At 48.1% G+C, this 24,690-nt stretch overlaps 1 protein-coding gene across 4 annotated transcripts in view; it reads left to right on the forward strand.

Annotated features, from left to right (window-relative positions):
• The window catches only part of SLC8A3 (solute carrier family 8 member A3), a 101,979-nt gene extending 84,329 nt beyond the window's left edge, over positions 1–17,650 (forward strand). Inside the window, exons 2-6 of one of the 4 annotated variants that reach the window (XM_081098990.1) lie at positions 1,506–1,609; positions 10,532–10,656; positions 11,159–11,258; positions 13,010–13,285; positions 15,574–17,650. In XM_081098990.1, coding sequence (XP_080955116.1) covers positions 1,506–1,609; positions 10,532–10,656; positions 11,159–11,258; positions 13,010–13,285; positions 15,574–15,950 — 982 coding nt within the window. In that variant the 3' untranslated portion in view covers positions 15,951–17,650. Of the gene's footprint in view, positions 1–1,505; positions 1,610–6,108; positions 6,127–10,506; positions 10,657–11,158; positions 11,259–13,009; positions 13,286–15,573 lie in introns of all 4 variants that reach the window. The other 3 variants (XM_081098991.1, XM_081098993.1, XM_081098992.1) reach the window with 3 other exon arrangements.
• The last annotated feature ends 7,040 nt before the right edge of the window (positions 17,651–24,690 follow it).

The raw sequence follows: 24,690 nt of genomic DNA on the forward strand, positions 1-24,690 counted from the left end.
TGGTGGGGGAGCTGCCGGTATTTTCAGCAATACACCTTCCCTGGCAGAACTATTAGTCATATTCCTTCAGGCCATGCCCATGGTCACACAGCAGCCGGCTCCCATCACACAGCCGAGTCCCTGCAGTGGGACAACAGGCTGGGCTCACATCTCGTAGACAGCCCAGGGTCTGGGGCCTAGGGAGAAGTTCCCAGAAAATGCTTCTTGACGATCAGTGAGTTTTGTCTTTTCCACTATAAGCAAGGTGTCCAAAAAAGTGCTAGAAAGGTGACCAAAAAGTGTACTCACAAAATACACACACACACACACACCAGCAAGTCCTGTGCCTAACAAACCAACTCAGATCAGCCTACCTTTTCATACAAAGCAAAGACGAGCCTGCCTTTAAAATGGAGGAGGAACCTCAGAGGCTCTGATTAGACATTTTAGGCTATTGTTTATTAGCACTTCTTTGCCCTTTAGAAAGCATTTAAGTCCAGAGAGAGGGAGAAAAAAAATCATGGCTCACTGTTGAGATCTACCCGGTTCCATGGAGGAGCCACACAGGGAGATCCAAGCCCACACAGCAACTCCATGATGATGGGCCTGTGCCAGTCTCATGCCAGTCTTCATGGGGGGGCTATTTTCAAGAAAACTTTGATTCTCTGATGATTTGTTTTTAAAAGACACAGTGTGTTGTTGAGATGCCCAGAAATGAACAGAAACCCCCATCACCTTGTCCCTTGGATCCTTGGGATTTAAAATGTGATGATTTACATCATGTTCTTCACGCTTTCCCAAGAGTGCATCAGGTGTAATAGTAAAGGAGTCCTATATCAGATAGTATTAAAACATCTTATGTTAGTTTCCACCATGGAAGCCCTGTGAGATAAAGAATGAGATCATAGGATTTCACCCTCCATGCTTTCTCTCTCTCTCTCTCTCTCATTTCCCTTCCTTATACTTTCCTAATAAAATTTTCTTTATGAAGCTCACATAAGAAGTGGGTATATACACAAGGAATGGAAATAAATTCCTAGCTAGTTCTGTTGACATATTTCCTGTAGTCGAAGGCTACTGGGTCATACCCAGTCATTTACCTGCTGCCTAAAGAAACACCACTGTTACCATGTGACACCCAGTGGAATGTGCTGCCCAACTCACTTCCTACTAACCATCAGCAGGATCTGAAATGACTCCTCCCCACCATCAGCCCCTTCTCCCTTCCCACTCCCTTGCTGTCCTTCTGGATCCCTTTCATCCCTTTGCCCTCTTTTCTTTGCCTCCTGGCTCCCTTTCCCTCTCATCCATAAGGACAGTTATGACCAAGAAGACAAAAAAAGCTAAGGCCATTTTTTAAACTATCAGAACAATACAATCCACCTTAGTCTTGTCAAAGCCACCATGGCGGGACTGGGCTGCATGTGCCAAGAATGATGGGGGATGATTTTAAAGGCTGTGCTCCAAATGACCAACCAATTTGCCGACCCATTCGACACACACTCTCTCTCTTGTTGTCCCTACAGGAAAACCGTAAGGGTTAAAATAGTAGATGAGGAGGAATACGAAAGGCAAGAGAATTTCTTCATTGCCCTTGGTGAACCGAAAAGGATGGAACGTGGAATATCAGGTGTGAGATTCTTTAAAAAAATAAATAAGACAACAAAAAGAAAAAATTTTTAAACAAACTGAAAAGCAACAACAAAAAAAGCAACTATATTTTTTCTCCCTGTTTTTTGTCCCTTTTCCTCCTTCCTCCTTTTGACCAACATACTTTTTTTTTATTCTTTTCCCTCCTGTATTCTCGCTCTCACCCTGTTTCGGTATCATCTCTGCCTTCTCAGCCTTAGCTTATTTCCAAGTCCTCCTTTCCCACCTTTTGGGCAGCACTGCAGCCTCGGCTCCTCATTACCTTCATGAGTTACTTCCGCCTTGTGCTCCAATGATCTGATTATCACTGTCCTCTGCACTCTCCCCTGCAGCACCCCCCCCCACACACACACACACAATAACTTGTAAATGTGGGGATTCCTTGGTGGGTGGGGAGGAGAAGAAAAAGAAAGGAATGTTATGCAATGCATGCTGGTGCCCCTTCCCTGCCTTCTTCCCCTCCCACCCCTCACTCTCTAGCCTGGATTGAATGGGGGAGGGGCTGATGGGGGGCTGGGGCCCATGTTGCAATGATGCTTTGACCGTTTTCTGCTGCTTCCCCAACCTCCGTTGAATGCTTGGCAGGTTATTCACTTGCAGAGTGTCCCATAGGCCCCTCTGCCCTTCATAGAGGTAAGTGTTTTATCTGGCTATTTCACAGTTGGGTAGACAGTGGCATGAAAAGGTATGCCATTTGTCAGAGGTCACAGCTTCTGAGAAATCTTTGAGATAGAGCTGGCTTCTGAGGTTGTCATGTAATCTGCAATCCTGAGCTATTCTCCCCCTCTTGGCATCCCACCCCATCCCATTCTACCTCTGTTCCTAGTCCAAGGTGGGGTACTTGATTCAGGCTACTTTAGGATAAGGCAATCCTTAAAGCAGACAATTGAGAGTCTGCAAAGGGAAGAAAGTCTCCTTAGCCCTGGAGAAGGACTGATAATGGGCAGGCCTAGAGTATTAACTTTTCCAATTGGAGAAGGGACTCTAAATGGTGTAGCTGATGCTGATCCTTAAGAAACGGGTGTTGAATGGTTCACAGAAGGCTGACTTTGCTTCATATCTGCAAATGAGCATATTACGCAGCTCCCAAGATAACCCGGATCCCACACCAGAGAAGTGGCCTCATCTCCTTTCTTCTGGACACGCTGCCTCTTAGAATACCTGCCAGGGTTCCATTTCTAAGGGATTGGTTATGTTGCAGCCAAGGTAGAGGTAAGGAAAGATTTCTTCCCTTGAAGAAAATGATTGGAAGCCAGTACTTTGAAAGTGTTGGAGGACTATGTATGGGAATGGGTAAGGGTGCCCTTGGGAAATACCAAGAGGAGGACATTCTCACTCCCCTCCAAGAGACATATGCTGCTGGGAGTCTTGTGGAAGATTAAACAGACCCACCTGTTTGTCAGAAGGTGTGATGATTCTGCAATTACTTCATATTTGCAAGGACAGATCTAAGTGATTTGGCAACTATACTTCCAAAGAACTGTATTTCACTGACAGGTCTTCTTCTCAGACCCATAGGCTTGATCAGTTCTCATTATCTCCTATGGACTCACTCTGCAGACGGGACCACTTCTATGCCCACACTGGTTTGGACACACCTGGTGTTCTAGAAGCAGAAGCCCTCTCCATCGTCTATTACTCATTCTCTCCTTGGCCACTCAATAAGATGCTGCCATGAGCCTGACTGCCAAAGAGCGCTGGAAGAAAGAACGAAAAAAATCTCTGGCTCCATTACTTCCCACATTGTATTCCTGCCAATCCTCCAATTTCTGCCACTGAGAATATTCTCAGAAATTGCCTCAACACCTGCCCTACCTCATTCCCACCTCCCTTGTGCATTTACTCCACATTCTCATGATTGGCTGGATGCAGCAGTCACTAGCTTCATCAGTTTTCAAGTCCCAAGAACTTAGGTGTAAATGAAAGCAACAAAAGGACCATATCTTTCCAGGATAGCTGGAAAGAAGGCAGGGGCTCCAGACAAGATGAATAGGTTAGAAGTCTGTCCATGACTTTATTCCACCAGTAAAGAGGCTCTTCTTTTCTGCCTCCCCAATAAATTCCTACCGGCAGCAGGACAGACAGTGACCTAAAATAAACCTTGGTCAAACACAGACACCCGTGGATTCTCTACATTTGAGGACCCCTTTGTGCTGCACTAGATTCTCTGTCCAAGGAGATGTCAGTAAATCCCTGGTGGGGCCTAGTCCTGGAGGAGGGCATAGGTAAGAAGACAAAGATTTCATCAAGTCATCTGTGTGATATGCCCCAGTTCTTCCCAGTGACCAAGATGCCAAGATGAAAGGTGCCAATAGGAAAGATGTCCCTTTCCTAGCCTCCTGTTGTCTACTAATATGGGGTTAATTTTTGGTTTCTTCAGTTCTTTCCATATTTTGGCATCAGACCATAAGGTGAAAGGTCATAAAGCTTGAATATCTAGACTCAGAATCAAATGAAAATCTATCCTGATTTCTAGAATTCCCTGCTGTTGTTGGAGTGAGAAATAGTACAGTGGAGATTGCTCTTAATTATCACTGTTGCATGGGAGAGCCTTAGGCATTCAGAATAGCATAGTCTCTGCGTGGTCAAAATGACAATTGCATTCTCAAAAAAGAAAAGTAAAGGACTGGATTTGAAATAGGAGATTGTATTCTTGGCAAACAAACCAGAGGTGAGATTAAAAGTTTTGGACAAGCTGGGGGAGGAGAAAATGGAGGATGACTAGGAAACACCGTTGCCCTGGAGTAGAGTAAGTATTGGGGTCTAGAGTGGACTTCTGAGAGCAATGCTGAGTAGCACAGTCAAGTATGTTGGGCCTGGGCCTAGACATGGGAAGTCTCAGTTGGGAAGGGAAAGCACTTTCCCCCTAAAAATGGGGCCTGTTTGTGCCTCCTCTTAATACACTCATGGGCTCCCTGTGACAAGCTGCCCAGATGCTTCCAGTTGCTCACAAAGCTGTATTGTTTCCTGCTTGCCCCTGGGGTAGCTGAGCAGGGGAATAGAGGACGCTCACCTCACCCCAGGAATCAATGTAGGTAAAGGCTTAGCTTCAGCATCTCTCAGCAGCAGCAGCAGGAAAAACGCCCGGAGGGTATTGTGTCACTCAAAGCTGGATGAGATGGAACTCACTGACCCATCTTTAACTGCTAGGTGGAAGGTCTCAGATTCATGTTGAGAATGAGCAGAGAATGATGGAATTGCAGCTGACTGCAAGCCATCTGGCTGTGCTAGGGATGATCCTGGTGTTGGGAGGCATGTCAGACTGAAAAAAGAGGGCAGCAGGGACCTTTAATAAGAGTTGCTCCTTGTCTGACCTACTGGGTTGCTTGGGTCTCTGGTCTCCACTGGAAATGGGGCCCAGGAGGGGCTCTTTCATGCAGATTTATAAAAAGAGCAGAATGAACTATCTATCTATCTATCTATCTATCTATCTATCTATCATCTATCATCTCATTGTAGTAAGGAGATCCATTGATCCATTACCCCTTGGAATTCCATATGGGAGAAACCAGAAAAAGTCAATTGATGTTCTCCCTGAATTTATACCATAAACATGTGTCTTCAGGGACTGTGACTATGGGATGATAGGTCACAGGTCTGAGTTGTATTTCTAGAGAACTTTGGAACACGAAGGCCACCATCCAGAGATGTAGCACCACAGGATTTATGAAAAATATAATTGCCAAAGCATTTAGCAAATAGCAAACCTTTATTGAACAACTACTAGTTGCAGTGACCACCAGGCACAGGCAATCCAAAAATGGTAGGAGTGCACAGCCCTGACTTCCAGGCTACATCTATTTTAAAATCACACACACTCAAGGAAAACGTTCTACAGGTCTTTCTTTCAGGGGAACTCAAAGTTCTGGTAAACACAGTAGCTATGAAGCCATATGTGGCCGTGGAAATGTTATGAGCACTGGGAGGCTAAGCATGATCTAATTATGAGGTTAGGGATAGAAGACAAAATGGGGCACGGTTCCACTGTAGTACAACATTACTCAATGCCCTGAGCTCCTATTCAAGCCCCAGGGTCATATTCTCCACAGATGAGCCAGCTACTCTGGCATGCTGGATTCTCACTCCTTTCCAGAATGGATGTGATAACCTGATTCCTTAGGAGATCACGAATGGCCAACCATGTCTCTACTTCACCCACTTGGTCCCCCATCCTCACTCCTCTATCCCTTGACCCTCAGAGCTGCAGAGAAGGTGTGGGTAAACCTGTCATAACTGCAGGGCCCTGGTGCTCAGCAGTCTCTCCAGCGGCTCCCACCTCTTGCTGCTGCTGCTGCTGCTGCTGCTGCTGCTGCGCATGCTCCAAGTGCTGCCTTTCGCATGTGGCTGCAGAGCTCTCACCTACTGAGCTCACTGCCTTTTCTGCTGCTGCAACCACAAAGCCTGGGGACACTTTCAAGATGGGACCTTAATGCTCTTTCCTTTTCTTTCTCCCCTTGTCTGGTATCCATTTGCAAACAGCGCTCCTGTTGTCTCCAGGTAAGAGGTGCCTTGCCTCCCTCTCCTTTCTACTTCTTGCCAATGCCGTTATTCAGGTTAAGACTAATGTCCTGTGGTTTACTTAACAGGAACTATAAGCTCAAGTTAACCTGACAAGTTCTCCTAAAAGCCACGAAATTTATTTCCTCACTTGAAGTAATTGAAAGGAAATAGACAATGTCTTGAGCACCGTTTCTGTTGGTGTTCGTGGGCAAAGGCATAGGCTGGTCCTTTCTGGGATCAGGAAGGGATGGTGGATCATCAGCTTCTCCCAAGTCTTCATTTATCTGTCATCTCAGACTGTGAGGCAAGTTAGAGCTGAATCTCCCAATAGGATCACGATGGCATTTGAAAGAAAATACTTTGATCTTGAGCAATCCAGGGAAAAAGAATCAGGAGCTGCTGTGAGACCATGAAAAGCAATTTTTTAAGAATCTGGAATTTTACTGATCCTGGAGATCTTTCATGTTAGCACAGCTGAGGTTTAAGTTGCTAGAACTTTGATTTATTTGTCACTGATACTTGAAGTCGAATGTGCTGTGAATAGCAAGGAGAATTAAGATATAATGGAGGGTGGGGATAATTGTCTGGCTGGAAATAGAAGTTTCAGAGATTGTCTTTTAGAAGGAGTCTAATGCAGGATCTCGAGCTTGTCGTAGGACATACACCTACTTGGAGAGTGTGCTTGGATCAGTGGGGTCCAATGGTAAACAGCTAGCTGTGAGCAGAGAGGAAAGCGTGTCCATCTCATCCAGCGACACCATAGCTCAGTGATGGCGAACCTTTTGAGCTCGGCGTGTCAGCCTTTTGAAAAACCCGAACTTAACTCTGGTGCCGTGTCACATAAAGAAATTTTTTGATATTTGCAATCATAGTAAAACAAAGACTTATATTTTTGATATTTATTTTATATATTTAAATGCCATTTAACACAGAAAAATCAACCAAAAAAATGAGTTCCCGTGTCACCTCTGACACGCGTGTCATAGGTTCGCCATCACTGCCATAGCTTGTGGTGCAGGTGAAGTGAGCACTATGAGATGGCTCAATATATTTTGAAAGAACATTTTACATATTTATTTTTAAAATACATTTTATTGATTTTTTACAGAGAGGAAGGGAGAGCGATAGAGAGTTAGAAACATCGATGAGAGAGAAACATTGATCAGCTGCCTCCTGCACATCTCCTACTGGGGATATGCCCGCAACCAAGGTACATGCCCTTGACTGGAATCGAACCTGGGACCTTTCAGTATGCAGGCCGACGCTCTATCCACTGAGCAAAACCGGTTTCGGCGACATTTTACATTTTATAAGTTCTTTGAACATACGAAAAATTCAGGTCATTTAAGAGGCAAAGCATCTTATAGAATTCATTGGTGTTCAAAGCCACCGATTCGCTACTCCCCGGGTTTCAGAAAGGGGAAGTGTACATAGTAAGGACATTTGCCTCTTTGGAACCATAAACAAAATATGTAGGCAAACCCCTGCATTTTCAGTTCCTGAAAAAACAACGACTCCAGCATCCTTGGCCTCTTGTTCCTTCTTCATACCAATAGGATAAGAACTATTTCCAACCCCATATTTTCCACTAGTCTCCCAGGGTATTGATGTCTAGCACTGGGTGTTCCTTTTCCACTTCACTCATCCTCTTGCCTGAGAAGGTATTTGGGCTTCTTTGTTCTAACTTTTGCCTCCACCTCCCACCAACCATACATAAAAGAGACTATGATTTAACTTAAGCTTCTTTATACTTTTAGCATATTTGCACAGACACGAATAGAAGCTTAAAAAGGAAAAGAAGGTGTTACAGTATTTCCTAGATCTTTCAATCCAAACCTGCTAAACCTGTAATTTAGGAGCCTTTGCTTAGACTTTATATTCACTGGAAATTTTAAATCTTTGTTTGAATTTTTCTGAAAGGACAGGCAAGCATGACTAACAATGCCTGGTGGTGAAAGATGGAGAGTAAATACGTTCATTCTGAGCTACTGCACCAAGTGCAGGGACCCGGGAGTGAGAGCACGGGTGGCATTGCCCCACTTCTTCCCGAGGATGTCTATAGAGCATCCCTGGCAATTTATTCCTGTCAGGCCTGGCAAGCTCTTTGTTCTTCCAATATTTGCTCAGTTTTTCATCCTATTCTCTCTACCTCCCTCCCTCTTCCTCTCTGCCTCACTTCCCCCTCCTCCTTTTTCTAGATTTGAGAGTTTATTTAGTCAGTCTGAATATCAACATCACTTGCCATTTATTCTCTTTACTTGAAATTCTGAAGAGTCACATAAACAAGTGATCAGAATCACTATGGTCTTTTAGGTTTGAGATTTATTACTCCAGAAATTAATTTGAACTTAAGGAATGATTATTACAAAAATATAAAAAGGGAGGAATTATTATAAAACCAAGACACTAAGTAAGAGTTGATTTAAATGGAATATCTATATCTATATCTATATCTATATCTATATCTATATCTATATCTATATATGTGGCTGAGGGAGATCCAAAGATAGAGGGTTGGTTATTTGTCAAAGACATTTCTGCAGAAAAGCTAGATGGAAAAACTGACTGTCACCACAGGGTGGACAGGTCAGTAGGTTGATCAATATCCTGCCAGGTGGATATAATGCTAGATTGATTGCTAGACATGGGGTTAGACAGGTACATTTAGATGTCACTGGGGAGCTCATTATATTGGTATATACTTCTTGTGGCACATGTAAAGTATGACATGGGGGAATTGGGGAGGGGGTGGTGGAATAATACTGTCACTGCTAGAATAGTCATTGTTATGTGGTGCCAAAACCCACAGGTAGAGGAAAAGAGTACCCATGCTTTTAAGGAATCTGTGTCTTTTTCCGAAGGCTTTTTCTCAGAATGGCTTGCAGTCTGGCTTCTAGGATTGCTAATTTTATAACCAGAACCCTGGATGTACCCAGAATTACCTTCAGAATTAACTAAGGAGAGACTCATAATTAAATAATTAAAAGAAGCCAGGCTGCTAGAAGGTGTCTGCTGACTTAGAAGTATACAGAGGAACACAGAGCCTGGAGAAATAATTGCTGAAAGCCATCACTAGCACTAACATTAGGACAGCACCACGGACAGCTCCCAAGCATTTTGGAATTGCCTTCTGTGTTTGGTGCCAGAGCCTTGGGTAAAACAGCCAGCTCAGGAATCCTCTGTGCACTCTCTTACCGTCTTCATTCAGGCCAACTGAGAAAATCCATACATAAAATGGGCTCTCTGCTCGGTAACTTAGACCCTTGGCTTAGAGTCCACTCAGTGAATTTCCTTGCAACCTCAAGAGCTTGAGTCTGACCCCTCCCCACCTCTCACCAGTTTCCAAGACAGAGAAGAAGATCTTCTTGGCCTCTGACCCATTTTATCCTTGAGATTATCCAAAGACCAGAGGATTTCCCTAGGATACTCACTGTGTGGAGCGAAAGCCATTAAGGAACGGAACCAAAGAAGTAATTACATGCAAGAATGTGGACGTGGATGGGAGAATGTTTAAATAAGCTCTGAAAGAAACAGGCTGCCAAGACCAGTTACCTAATTAAAGGGGAATAAAAAGATTCCATCTCTATTTCACTGCCATCCAGAACACAGGTCTTCACGGTGAAAGGGTCTTAAAATGGACTCCCCAGCTGAAGTGGAAAAAAATTCTAACTGTTCCACGTGAGGAGGGACCACTGGTAAATGAGTCAGGATGCTGCAGGACAAAGGAATGCCTTCAGAGAAAGTAAAGGAAGATCTCTCTTTTGTTGTGTTTTTATTTTTGAACAAATATTTGTGTTCCAAAAGAAACGTGCCTGCTTCCTGTTGGAAAATCATGAAGTTTTTTGGGAAAATCTTTCAAGTTTCTCATTGTGAGGATAATATCCATTTGTATGAAATGTAGATATTCCTGGAAACAGCCCCAATTTCTTTTTTATAAAGGGGGCAGTGCCAAGAGTGCCGGAAGCTGATGTTACTATGAACCAGTGGACATTACCCTTGGATTAAATGTGCCTCTGACCTCCAAGAACTCTTACATGGAGTAGCTGAACAGTCAGGCACAACAGTTCAAAATTGTTAAAGATCCAGAGATAAGTTCCCATCTCTTATCTCACCAAATAAGTTAGGGACTGACTTCCCTTGGAGGAATTTCTCAGAAGGTCAGGTTGCTCGCTGAGGTATGAAATGGAAAGAAGGGTACTTATGCCAGGCCTGCAAGGAAGCCTTGATGGTCTGATGGTCATAGAGTGTCCAGTGCTTTATAGAAAGAGGCACCCCAAAGTACACAGAATCCCCATTCCCAAGAGCTACATGTTTTCTGCTCCCTGCCCAGTCCTACTACTCTTGAGTGTTAGATGTTTAGGGGAATAGACCCTAAAGCTGGTCTGGTTTTGTTTTGTTGCAGAGGTGACAGACAGGAAGCTGACTGTGGAGGAAGAGGAAGCCAAGAGGATAGCAGAAATGGGAAAGCCAGTATTGGGTAAACACCCCAAACTAGAGGTCATCATTGAAGAGTCCTATGAGTTCAAGGTCAGGCCATAAGTGAAGTCGAATTGAGTAATGGACCAGTGGGAGGGAGACGACCCAGAGTTTTGATCCCGTTTTACCACTGAATTTGTGAACTTGTAGTGCTAACCATTTTGTATCCAAGGAATATTGTGAGGACACGCAACATAGCATATGGAATAAATGGGCTCTAAAGCTTCTAGATGTGTCATTGCTATGGCTTAACTGTATTTTTAAAACAAAGATACTAAAATTTACTACTCCAGAGCAAGGTTTATTGATATTATCACTGTTGTTCTCTGTTGTATTACTCTAAATATCCAATGTCAGCAGTCACAACCAAAGGAAAGGGAAATGGAAGGACTGCCCCAGCAGCTACCCCGCAAGGCCATTCCATGTGTAACTTGCAGAATGCACGCGGAGCGCCCTGGGATGGAGGGTGTCTTTCATTCCCTTGAAACACTAGACTCCTCAATGGTTCTGAGCATTCTAACCTCATGGTTCCAAGTTTGTATCTCCCTGACAGAAAACGGTGGACAAACTGATTAAGAAGACAAATATGGCCTTGGTTGTGGGGACCCATTCCTGGAGGGACCAATTCATGGAGGCCATCACCGTCAGTGCAGGTGAGAGGGTCTCAGGATGGGCACAGGCCTTGCTTGGAGAAGCAGGTAACAGCAGAAGAATAAAATAGCCACATCGACAGCCTGCCAGTTTCTGGGAAGACCTCTGTGTCCGGTCTCTCCAGCTCTAGCCCAGATGCTTGTCTGTTTCACTAGGTCAGATTGACCAGTGGGACACCCCAGCTCATTTCCATTGGGGAGGAATCATGGGGCAACTAAAAGAGCAGGGCTATCTCTGGCTCAAGACCTGGTTCTGCCATCCGAACTGGGACAAGTTATCCTATCTGGGCCTCAATTTCTTTGTCCCAAAAGGGAACTTTTGCTACCTTTCTCAGAAAAGTCAGTAGAAAGGTATCTCACTGTGAGGATAAGATCCACTTGTATGAAATATAGATATTTAGTCTAGTACTAACCACAAGCTCCATCAATTCTGGTTCCAACATTCCTTCCTCTCATTAATTTGGTCCTCGTTTTTGTAAAATGGACCCAGAGTTTTGTTCCAATTTTACCACTGAATTTTTGAACTTGAGACGGGGGATTTGGAGTTTATGACACTTTGCTTTCACTCTCTGACACATCTTCAACCTGGGTGATCCCTTTCCTTTGGCACTTACTGACGGGTCCCCTCAGGGGGACCACAGTGCAGCCAGCGTCCCAAAGGCCCACCAGCCTGTTGGAATGGGATGCCAAGGCTCTCATCACCACCACCAATACAGCCTCTCAGCACCACTAAGGCCTCCTTGTACCGCCTGTACTCTTTCATGAGACTTTGTTGTCAAAGCAACCCATGGGGTCCTACCCCAAGGCCCCAGAGCCATTGCAAAGCACAGCCAGAAAGAGAGGGCTGCTGCTGCGGTGGCCGCTGGCCCACTTTCACCTGGCCTGCTTCTGAAGCTCCCAGTTCCCCCTCGGGTGACCTTACTTTGCCCCTAAAGAGATAGTACATGGAATCTAGGCCACACCATCTAACGCCTTCCCTTTTCAAAGGGAATGGAGGTTCAGAAACAAGAGCTGACTTACTCCAGGTTACAGATTCTCTCGTGGCAGAGTTGCAATTGGGACACCGGTGTCCTGCCTCCTGCTCTTGGGAAGCCCGGCTTCCATGGGCTGTGCCGAAGCATTACAGAGGTTGCCCTTGCCGAGGCGCCAGCGTGCCTCAGCATATCCTCTGCTCCCGGGCTGCTGAATGGGCAAGTCTGCCCACGTTTCCTGGCAAGGTCACGCGGAGCCCAGGCCCGCTCTGTCCCGTGGGGTGTTCGGAGGATGGCGCTGGCTCTCTGGTACGCCCACATGATCTGGAACGACAGCTGTCCCTCTGGGGATGGTTAACAACCAGAACCACGAGGTTATTGCAGCAGCCGTGTCAGGAAAATCCGAGAGGAGCCCCACTGGTGTCCAGTGAAGAGTGGGCGCATGGCTGATGTCACTTTTCCTCACCTAGGCAACCAGTGTAGCCCGCTTCACCCGCCTCTCTCCTCCACTGCCTTGCCCCCCTCGTGTCCTCCCCTGCTAGCTCTCAATCCCTTTCCTCTCTTGCTTATTCCTCTGCGCCCTGAATTCAGATTGACTAGTGGGACACCCCAGCTCATTTCCCATTTCTCAGCTGTTTTCCGGTGCCCACGCCCTGGCCCGTGCAGGCTGCCCAGGAGCCTCCCCTTGGCTGACGGTGCTCGGGATGGGGGTGAGACTCAACTTTCTCAGGAATGGGACCTGACCTCGCTGCCCTCTCCTGGGTCTGTTTGTCTTGCCTCCAGCAGGGGACGAGGACGAGGATGAGTCCGGCGAGGAGAAGCTGCCGTCCTGCTTTGACTACGTCATGCACTTCCTGACGGTCTTCTGGAAGGTGCTGTTTGCCTGTGTGCCCCCCACGGAGTACTGCAGTGGCTGGGCCTGCTTCTTCGTCTCCATCCTCATCATCGGTGTGCTCACGGCCATCATCGGGGACCTGGCCTCCCACTTTGGCTGCACCATCGGCCTCAAGGACTCGGTCACAGCTGTTGTGTTCGTGGCGTTTGGCACCTCTGTGCCAGGTGAGAGTGCAGGATGCTTGGGTCTGCAAAGAGGATATCACTGGGCTCAAGTGACCCTTTGCCTCATTATCTTCCTTACCGGCTCAGATCTGAGCTTAACAGCCCCTCTGCCGCTCAGGTGCACAGAAGTCAACCAGAGGTTAATGATGACATCGCTAATGATAACTAACATTTCTTGAGCACCTTGATGTGTCAGGCACTAAGCACTTTCCATGTTTTGTCCCTGTAATGCTCACCACGATCCTACTCAATAGGGACAGCTATTATGCCCCTTTGACAGATGAGGAAACGGTGGCCCACAGGGGTTAAGTTACCTGCATAAGTGACCCAGTTTAGTAACCTCCGCATTATATGAACAGACCGCAAACAATGTAATTAAAAGGATATGGAGATTGTTCTCCTTCCATCTCCCTCTGGCAGTCCCCGAGAGGCTAAAGGCTAGCCTGCTTGAAGGTGTCACAGTAGAAATTCCCACAGGTATTCTTGGCCTCCTCTGCTTAGAAGGACATCTGTGAGTAAGAAGTGTCTTCCACTGGATCAGGCGAAGGAAGCTTAGAACCTCTTTGCTTTCTCACAAACACCTAAAGGTAGACAGGAACAGACATGCACTTATTCATTCATTAGACAGATATTTGCATATTTGCTGAGACTGATAGAGCCTTGTGCTAGCTGCTGGGACTATAGTGGGAGGCAAGACACACACGCTTCTCCTCTCCACATGGACTTACAATCTAGTGACAGAGAGTACACTCAGCTCCTGTAATTAAAGTCATCTCGATAAAGTCTGTGAAGAGGAAGTACAGGTGCTGTACAAGCATAAACGGGGAGTGGGGGGCTGGGCAGGTGAGGCTGGGTCAGGAATGGCTTCTAAGAAGGGGATATATGTAAGCTGGGCTGGGGTGACGAGTGGCATGAGCAGGGAGAGAGGGGCTGCATTCGCTCAGGCTCCTTACTTGAACCCTGAACTCCTGCTGGCCTGGCAGTTGCTACAGGAAGAGAGAGCATCCTCTGTAAGAGGGTTAGGCTGAGTCTCCGCAGACAGGACTCTGCTGGCGGGACCAGGGGAACCGTTGGGACCAGGGGAACAAATCCTCTGGAGAGTAAGTGAATCTGCGTCACACTCTGGCAGAACCTCTTCCCCACACCACAGCACAGACCAGTGGGATTATGTACACATCGGTGATGCCAGAGGTCTGGCTATGATGGAAAGGCATCCGGTGGTAGACAGACGGATGATCCAGGGAAGGCTTTGTGGAGGATGCGCCTGGTGATCTCTGTTCACCAGGTCTCGAGGGACCAGAACTATTGGAGAGGAAGGAGCAGAAATGGGGGAAAAGGAACAGATGTGGGAAGAAATTGCCAAGGATCAGAGGCAAAAAGCAAGGTCATAGGTGCGCAAAGGCAAGAAGTCTTATCTGGGAGCTCTGAGAAAAGTGGCAGCAAGGAGGCCAGCCAGGACAGCAGCCGGGGAATGGGGGGCACTTCCAAGTTCTTGCAGTTGGTCCAGGGAACAGCTGGCAGTGTTAGGGGCTTGAAGAAGGTTGTGCCATGGTCTCCTCAGCTAATTCTGTGGCGTTGGCTGAAACTCTTTGGATGTAAGGTGATGGTATGGGAGGCTTTTAGGATCAAATCTCTTGCTGATTTCCCATTTGACCTTGGGTAGATTCCTTGACCCTTATTTTCCTTCCTTGTAAAATAAAACAGTGGCTATAGTCCCTGGCAGTCCCTCCAGGGCCTACCCTCCATGCCCACATCCAGGGCCCTGTGCTAGACACCAGCTGCGAAGGCTCACCTGCACGTCCCCATCGCGCCTCCCCAGCGTGTCCTCTGTCCCCGTGAACCCAGCACCTGCAGTGCTGTAGCCCACGGGCACTGAGCAATAAGCTGTCTGTGTTACGTGAGTAAAACGCCCCAGGTGACACTCACAGTCAGGCCTCTACTCTGAGCACCTTCCCAGGATGTCAAGGTTCCCCAGGGAGGTATTATGGGATAACAAACTTCTCTTACTGAAAAAAAAAAAAAATAGTCAAAAGGGAACAGCAAACCTACTTGGTAAACCTCAGGACCAGAAAGGCCCTTAGAAATCTCTCAGACTCCAACAGGTGAGGAATGGGAAGCTCAGAGAAGGGACGTGACTTGGCCAAGGCCACACGGCTTGTTAGTCGCAGAGCTGCCTCTGCTTCCCGGGCTCAGCCCGCCGGCCCGAGCTGCCCTTGGGACACATGCAAAGGCAGGCCTGCCTCGTCTCAGCCTGCCTCCAGCTCCCATCCGTCTCTGCCCTTTTCCAGATACCTTTGCCAGCAAAGCCTCCGCCTTGCATGACATGTACGCAGACGCCTCCATCGGCAACGTCACCGGCAGCAACGCCGTCAACGTCTTCCTGGGCCTTGGCCTGGCCTGGTCCGTGGCCGCCATCTACTGGGCCATGCAGGGAGAGGAGTTCCGCGTGTCTGCGGGCACGCTGGCCTTCTTCGTCACCCTCTTCACCATCTTCGCGTTCGTCTGCATCAGCGTGCTCCTGTACCGCAGGCGGCCCCACCTGGGCGGGGAGCTGGGCGGCCCCCGGGGCTGCAAGCTGGCCACGACGGGGCTCTTTGTGAGCCTGTGGCTCCTCTACATACTCTTTGCCACGCTGGAGGCCTACTGTTACATCAAGGGGTTCTGAGCCACAGACATGGCCTCCAGCAGGGCAGGCCTAGGACTTCTCCTGAGAGAAGGGCACTTCCCCCGCCCAGGGACCTCCCTGGGATGAGCAGCCCTGGAGAGGCAGCTTCAGGACCCGAGCCCCAGGGACTTCACCCGACCTCCACCTGGCGGTGATCTGAAAGGGCAGAGTCTTCATCAATCAGACAGAACGGGGGAAACACCGACACTACCAAGTATTTAATTCAGTACAAACCAACAGCAGCAACACATCCACCTCCACCCATCTCCCCCGACCCCCCTGTCCCTGACCGGTAGCCAAGGTCAGATCCTTTCACCACCTTCTCTTTCACCTTCTGATTACTCCTGTGCTTCTACTGTCATCAGGGCAGGGTTCCTCCTGTCTGTCCAATCCCATGCACCATTGTCCTCACTCACCTGGCGGGCATGGAAATAAGTCTCAGCTGTGTGGGGCTGGTTTGGGGCTCTCTCTTCATTGGAATCATTATGGTGGCTGCTTTCCTTTTCCCGTCAGGTTTTGCTCGTCGTTAGTTCATTTTGTCTTTTCTTTCTGACGTTAGTGACAAAGGTGCTGTGGAGGGACCCAAGGGTTGAGCCGATGGCAGAGGCATGAATTGTCAGACACCGGCTCTCCCACTCTCAGCAGGTGACAGCTGTGTCTCAGCCCCACCGAGGTCCTGTCCCCCATCTCCTGTTCGTCTCTGGGTGGAAGTGATCTTGCACACCCACACGGGGCGCCAAAGATCCGGGTGGTGGCAGGAGCAGGAGGCGTTTCCTCTGCTGATGTCAAAGTTTAAAAGAAACAGTCATCATTCTCTTCCTTGCCCAGGCCTTTCAAATTCTGTCTCGTGCTGTCCATGTCTGTATGTCCTTTCTTCTGCAGGAGGGCCCACCCAACGGGAGAAAAGGGACAAAAATAGGAATGGTGTGGGATGACAGAGGGCAGCTGGGGACACAAAGTGGGTGTTCACCTTCTTGAGTATCTTTGGCTTTGTATCTGGGCCAGGAGACTCGGCATGTCCCACTAGGGAGATGCTTAAGGGGAAAGATATTTAAAATGCCAGGGCTTCTGAGAAAGGTCAGCTTCACCACCACCCCTCACTGTCCGAGGCACCGTACTAAGAGGTCTGACTGTATTTCTTGAGGGAATGCGAAAACATAGAGGTTTATAAGAAGACAAGGGGCCCCTTTCACCTCTCCTGGACCCCGAGGCACCTTTGAAAGCGTTTCACAAGATAGGAACTGGAATTCCTCGCCGTCTCCCACAGTCCTGCTTGGTTTAAAACCTCCCGAAGCTCTCCTTCCAGCCTGTGGGCTACTTCTCGTCCCAGTAGGAGGAATCTTAGTTGCCATAATCCCACGGAGCCCGAGTTTATAGAAAAAGAGATTGCCCTGCCCTCTAGAGCTTCTCCCAGCAAACTTTGAAAGGACCTGGCTTTAAACACACACACACACACACACACACACACACACACGAGATCACAAAACTGCCCACAGATCTTCAAGCTTTCTGCATTGACATAAATACATTTTTAAGGGGAAAAAATATTTAAAAACCTGTTTAATTTTAAAGACATTTTTTAAGAAAAAGAAATAACTAAAAAGAAACAGTGCTCATGTCATAAGCTATGTTGCCAGTTGCCAGTGGAAATGTTGGGTTGGTTTAAAAAAAAATAAAAGCTATACTTATATCTCTCTGCATACAGCTTGCTTCTCCCATGTTTCTTCCGGAGCAGGCGTGGCTGAGGCGAAGGTACCGTCTCCTCTTGGTATATCCAGTGTGTATCTGTCGTCTCCTCAGGTGACAATGTGCCAGACCTGATGTTTTTAAAGCGAAAAGGACTTCGGGGATATTCCACTTGTCAGAGTCTGGACTCCAGGTGCTGGAGGACATAAGCAGTGGAGTTGCGATGATGAAAGGGGAAGGAGCTTTTTGTATTAGAAAGGTGTGGAGGGGCAGGATCCCAGCGAGGCAAGTGGTGCCCTGTGCTCGTTACCAGTAGGCCTACTCATTCATTTGATTGCTCAGCATTCATTCAACAAATGTATTTCTGTGCATTGAACTCCATTCTGTTGATGCAGGAAGAGTAAGATAAAGTTCCTGACCTCAAGAATCTCACCGTCCCGAGCGGGAGGTAAAACTTCTTTTAACCAAAGCTCTCTTGGTTACAAGGAACCGAAACCCACTAAACTAGTTCAGGAAATGGAGGGAGGCAATATTGAGAAGACCTAGGGGGCGGGGCTCTGGCACCCAAGGCAGGAGGCGTGGCAGGCCACAGGAGCCTGAAATCCTGCAGGGCCACTCTCTCCCTCCCCCAAAGCACATCGTCTCCCCATCTTTGCTACCTTCTCCCTGTGGGCCTGGCCCCTCCCCTCCCAAGCTGCTTTTCTGCTTTGCTTGTCTTGCCCATGGTCCAGCAGAGCCACCAGCCCCAGCGCTCTATCATGACCTCACAGCCCCTCATCTGTGTCATGACCTCACAGTCCCCATCGCCAAAGGCCATTCCCAGAAAGCAGAACCCTTTGTAGAAGCTGTGTCACAGTGGCTGGGGTGCCTGTGCACTGGTCCCTTTGGGTCAGGCGTCTGCTCCTGGTCTGAACAGCTCAGGTAAGGGAGGCTGGTGGGTGCTCTATATGCTCTAGTGCCCTTTCCCAAAGCAAAGCTAAGCGATGGGAAGGAGTGACGGAGCATATGAGCCACCAAGGTGCAAAGGAAAGAGTTCTGTGTCAGGCGTGCTCTGAGGGGCACAAATAGAGTGCTATGGGGACACAATGGAAGGAAACACTCAGCCTGGAAGTGGGAAGGACTTCCCGGAGAATGTGACATTTACGTAGAATCTTGAAGGAAGAATAAATAGTGATTTGCCTTGGTGAGGGGGCTTGGTGTTGAAGGACAGACAAAAAAGGAAATAGCACAAAGGCGTGGGGGGAGGGGCGGGGTGAAATGGGGTCAATAGTTAGCACGGCTAGGGTATGGAGTTCAACAGGACGCAACCCAGCGAGGCAGGCAGGGAGGAGCGCTTGGGTAAAGGCTTGTTTGGCTTTTTGACGCTCATTAAATTTAAAATGAAAAGTGCCCTTTAGCCAATTAAATGGTAGATGTAAAATCATGAAATCCATTTGTACCCATATGTCCCCTTTTTGCAAGGAGGGACGGAAGAGGGAGGGATGGAGGGAGAGAGAGAGAATAAGAAATTGAGTCACAATTATGGAGGCTGCCCCATTTTGGGGTTATTTAGATGTTAATTTGCATAAAAGAGAAGCTGGGATGAACCATAGAGAATGGGAAAGGGGGTTCAGAAGAGGAAGTGGGTACTAACCTAGATGCCACCACTAACCAGTTCTCAGAGCCAGACTGGTGCCCTCCCTGCCCTGATAGACCATGTGACTTTGCTCCTGACATTGTTGTCCCTTCAATGACACCCTTAGCTTCTCCTCAAGGAGTTATCTCTCCGTAATACAGTCCCGCATGACCCCTGTGTTTGCAAAGGAATGTACATCTCATGGCGCTATTTCCACCTCATTTCACTGCCTCAGCAAGTAGATTTTATTATACTTTTCCTAAACTGCTCAGATTTTAGATACTGACATGACACACTACTTACCATCACAGAACACACTCTCCTTCCACATTTAGTGGATTTTTTTGTTCATATATATCATGCCCCTCTTGTATACCAAATTAAGTGCCATTAAGAATACTAAGTTAAGGGTCTGACTGTACCACAAGCTAGGTGTCAGATCTGAAGAAGGTCACAGCTTACCGGGGTCCTGGACTGTTCATGCATGAGGATTAGGGCAGGGGATTTTCCAGGCTCCTCAGCACCAAAGTTCACCGATGATGCAGAGGAAGAGGAGGTGGAGGATGACTCACAGAGATTGAGCCCCGAGTTTGTACCAGGCACTGTGCCATGCACTTTACCCTCGTTGTCTCACTGAATCATCTTGGCCACCCAGTGAGAAAGGATCATTAGCCCCATTTTTCAGATGAAGAAACAGACTTGGGGTAGACAGGTGATTTGCCCAGAGCAGCAGCAATCCGAATGTGTGCTTGGATCCGTCCGCCATTAGAAACGAAACTCTAAACAAATGATTCTCCAAGTATAGACCCCAGATAAGCGACATCAACCTCACCTGGGAATTTATCATAAATGCAAATTCTCAGGCCCCACCCAGACTCTCCAAACTACTAGGGACAGGTCTTAGCAAACAGTGGTTAATAAGTCTTCCAGGTGAATAGATGCATGCTCATGTGTGAAGCCCCCTGTTCCAAACCATTATGCTCTATCATTCTCTCTCTCTCTCTCTCTCTCTCTCTCTCTCTCTCTCTCTCTCTCTCCCTCCCTCTCTCTCTCTCTCTCTCTCTCCCTCCCTCTCTCTCTCCATCCCTTTCTCTCATCATATTCATCTTACTACATGCTCAAATATGCAGATATCAATACTGCTCTTTAAGCCTCAGTGTCTATTGTATATTCAACTTTATCTTTAAATGTGCTAATTGTATAATTCTTCCCATATAAATATCTCAGTATATCTCAGACATTCTTTAAATATTTTATGATAACTGCCCTCATTCAGGTTTGCAAGGCGTTCTAAGCCTTAAGGTGGTCACTCCAGTCCAGTAGAAGGAACAGACTTGAGAATTATTACAGTGTGGGTAGAAATATGTGCTAGGATGGATGATGTATGGACAGGCTGTAGGAGCCTGAAGCAGATCCTAAAGCAACATATAATGAACAAAGAAGTTGGGGATTCTTTCTAAAAGGAAGTGACACTTGGGTAGAGTTTTAATCATGAGCCTCATGAAAATTATTGCTATTGTGGTCTGTTTGTTTTCATCTTAGTTCTTTATTTAAACATCAAAAAGAAAATCTTTTCACCAACTCAAAGACTTTAGTTGACTGTTCCCCAATGACAAATTAAGAAAAAGCCCTAATTCAAATTGTCACCATATTTCCTCCTGAGAGCTCAGGGCTATAGCTGAGGTGAGGACAGGGTGGCTTGAGAGCATCTGGTTGGAAGCACTGAGATGCAGCCTGGGTGAGCCATATGCTGAAGGACCAGGCACCACTAGCTGGAGGAGGACGACAGAGGAGGTGCACAGCCGGGCTGGTTAGCAATGCTGCCTGGGGAAGTGGCCGAGAGCAGAGTGACTCAGTTGTGAAGACCTGGGTTCCCGTCCTGCTCTCCTCGTCCTGGCAGGGTGACCTTTGCTATGTCACCTGAGGTGCTGAAGCCTTGTATTTTTCACTCATTTACATAATTAAGATACTATTATCTACTTTAGATTTTGGGGGGATTAAATATATAAGTGATGCATCATACTGCCTGGCTTTGTGATCATGTGTTGTCATGAATGCTGCTGTTCGGGGAGGAAGCGTGAAATGTGAAGGCGTTGAGCAGCGTGTGACACGGGAAGAGAACACTCAATGTGCAGGCAACAGGTTTAGCTGGATGTGCACCAGTGAAGCGTGTAATGCCACAGCAATGAAATGTGTACATTTTGCAGGAAAGTGTGTATGGGAGGAGTGGTTGAGGATCAGGACCAGACCAAGATTAGTTTTGTGGGCTAAACTAAGCAATTGTATTTATCCTGAAAGCCATGGTATTAGTCTGCTCAGGCTGCCATAACAGAATAAGACAGACTGGGTGGCTTAGACAACAAAAGTTATATTTTCACAGTTGTGGAAGCTAGAAGTTCACCATCAAGCTGCCGCCAGGATTGGCTTTTGGTTTGGCCTCTCTTCCTGGCTTGCAGATGGCCACCTTCTCACTGTGCCTTGGCTCAGGTGCCTCCTCCTCTTTCTATAAGGACACCAGTCCTGTTGGTTCAGGGCCCCACACTCATGACCTCATCTATATTATAAAAGTCAGTGGCTGTAATGCCGGTACACCAAAACAACCAAATGACCGGTCACCAGGAGGTGCATTGATGGGTCCCACAGCAGTAGCCGCGGCGGCAGTGGCAGGGACTCTGGGTCTTGTGTGATTTTGTGCGCTGGGCCTCTAGTTTAACCATAATTACCTCCTTAAAAAGCCCGTCTCCAAATATGGTCACATTGGAATTTAGGGCTTCCACTTATGAATTTGGGGGGACACAATTCAATCTGAGCTGTCTGCATTGAAGGGGGTGGTTGAGGTGGGGAATGAATGGAGTGGAGACCACAGGCCATATACAACTATTGATTGTTGTAGGGAGCAGATGATAGGGGGCCCTACGGGTGGGAAGGAGGGCACAGGGGAAAGAAATGGGAGGGGAATTTACAGGACATGGTGATGAACTGAATGGATGGGAGGGAAGGACATAGGAGGAGGCAGGGAGGGCTCTGGGCTCCAGGCCCAGGGAGAGGCTGGCTGGTGCACCAGCACTGAGGAGAGGTGGGTGGAGAGTGTGTGTCAGGCTTGAGGCATATTGAGTTTCGGGGCTTGTGGGACACCAAGTGGAAGTGTCTGGGAGCCAGGACTCAGCGGAGCCCGGGCTGGAGGTTGAGACTGTGACAATCTCAGTAGCAGATTTCAAGTGCCGTCGAGATTCTCCTGACGGCTGTGCTGCAGGAGTGAAGAACCCTGTGTGATTGAAGCTATGAGGTTGGGGAATGTATTACTGCAGCTTCTCCTGGTCGCTCCTGACTGGCTCTCACGCGGCCTTTAGCAATGTGCCCATTGTCTTGTGGGAGGACCATGGACCATCAGCCAGAGTCAAAGCTTTGGCTAGGAAGACTCCAGGCAAAGCGACCTTTACCTTATTAAAGAGTGCACCTTGTTAAAGGAAAAACCGGTGGTCCAGACGGGAGGCCTGCAGCTGCATCGATGAGGTGTTGGCGAGGGTCCGAGAGTTCGCCTGGAGTTGACAAGAAATGACAAGAGATGCCTGGGTTACACAGGCTTTTAATAGGCAGGCATGTAGCCAAGGGAATGACCCTCCTCCCTATCAGTTCATGGAAGGCACAGGAAGGGGTGCAGTGACCCCAGCTTTAGAACTGAGGGCTGCATTTGATGGCATTATGTGAAAAAGTTAGCTCTACCTATCCTCACCTCTAGCTGGGGAAAGACCGATGCCACAGGCAGAAGGGCAGGGTGCCTGGGAAAGCAGCCTCCTTGGTGGGCCTTGTAGGTCATTTGGAAACTTGGGAGTAAATGACCAGAGGATCAGCCTGGCTTTCTCTGGGTTTGTTTCTACAAGGGATTGGTGCTGCCCATCTCCCATCTCACCCAGGAAACCAGGGTGGGTACCGCCTGGAGGCCCCTCCTCTGATAGCATCATAGGGGCCCCGACAAGATGCCTGGCCCTGCAGCTGTCATCTGTGACATCCCGACTGAAAATGCCCAGTGTTCTTCCCCTCACAGGGGCTAAGCCTGGCTCAGGGCCTCGGTGCAGGAAGAATTCTTGACTCTTGGCCCTGCTGCCAGTTTGTTGTTGTTTTTTATTTATTTATTTATTTATTTATTTATTTATTTATTTATTTACTTATTTACTTATTTATTTATTTAAGAAAGCAGTGGAAAGCTAAATGGGGCCTCCAGTCAAGTGTGAGCTCAGACCCGCCCCCTTCCCACACCAGGCTGGTCTCTCTGCTGGAGGCTAGGTCACCCCCAAGTCTCCCAATGAGGTCCTGAATGAGCAAATACCCCCTTATTTCTCTTCCCCAAATCCCTTAAGCATAGGATAGTCCTCTGCAAATTAGCGGCTTTTAATGAGCCTCTAAACTGCTCAGAGAAAAAAATGCTCTCACAGCTGAAGGCAAGCACCTGGGGCCAGAGCTGGACAGGAGGGAGCAGGTTGCTGTTCTAGCCCCTCAAGGAAGGCAGCTGGGGAGTGGGCGGAGCTCTGGGCTGGGACTCAGAAAACCTGAAGGTGATCCCTGGCTCTGCCTTTCCCAGCTGGAGGCAGCCAGCAACTCACTGAACCCAGGAGTCTGAACCAATGTGTGAATGGGGAGCCCGTCCTGCTGGGCTGTGTGGGTGTGTCAGCACTAGAGGAGGAGGGACCCCTGTGACAACGTTCAAAGGGGTAGGCCCTTTCCCAAAGATTGGGAGACGTTTGCAAGGGGAAATACCTCCTGCTCACCTGCACGTGTCAAGGCCGCAGAGTATGGCAAAAGGATGTGAAGGAGGCGAGGAAGCCCTTTCCCGGGACAGCTGTGTGTAGAGACGGGACAAGGGGGAAAGACGCCGGGAGCCCTGGAGAGAACGGAGAGCCTCGTCTTTGCTGCCGGTCCTCACCTGAAGTCCTCCCGCTCTGGGAACCACCCCAGCTGCCTTGATCTAAACGTGTCCCCCACAAAACCAGGACCCAGCTGGCAAAACCCCACTGGGGAGCTGTTCCCTAGTCTAAAGCTGCTTCCCAGCCTGGGGTCTTGCAATCTGGATTGCGGCCAATGTGCCCACTCCCACCCACCAGCCTGGAGCCATGGGATGGGCTGTCCACCCCCTCCAGTTCTCACCCCAAAGCACAGCCAGTGACGTTCTGTACTTCCCAGGATGGTTTGGAGGGGGCAGCTGAATGGGTGGAGGCAAGAAGGAGAATTACAAAGAGGACACAGACAGTGTAGGCAAGGGCAAGGGGACCAGTCAGTGTCCTCCCAACAAAGTCTGGTGCCACCTCGTGGCCACATCTGGGTTCCCTCCAGCCGCTGGGACTTCCTAGGATCAGTGTGGAAGGCACCCGAGCGGGGGACAACTGGACCTTTTGGGAAATTATGCGCATCCAGAAGCCACCCAAAGAAAGAGGCAACAGCCAC

The sequence above is a fragment of the Myotis nattereri genome (genome assembly GCF_964212035.1).
Source record: "Myotis nattereri genome assembly, chromosome: 1".
Taxonomy (NCBI): Eukaryota; Metazoa; Chordata; class Mammalia; order Chiroptera; family Vespertilionidae; genus Myotis; species Myotis nattereri.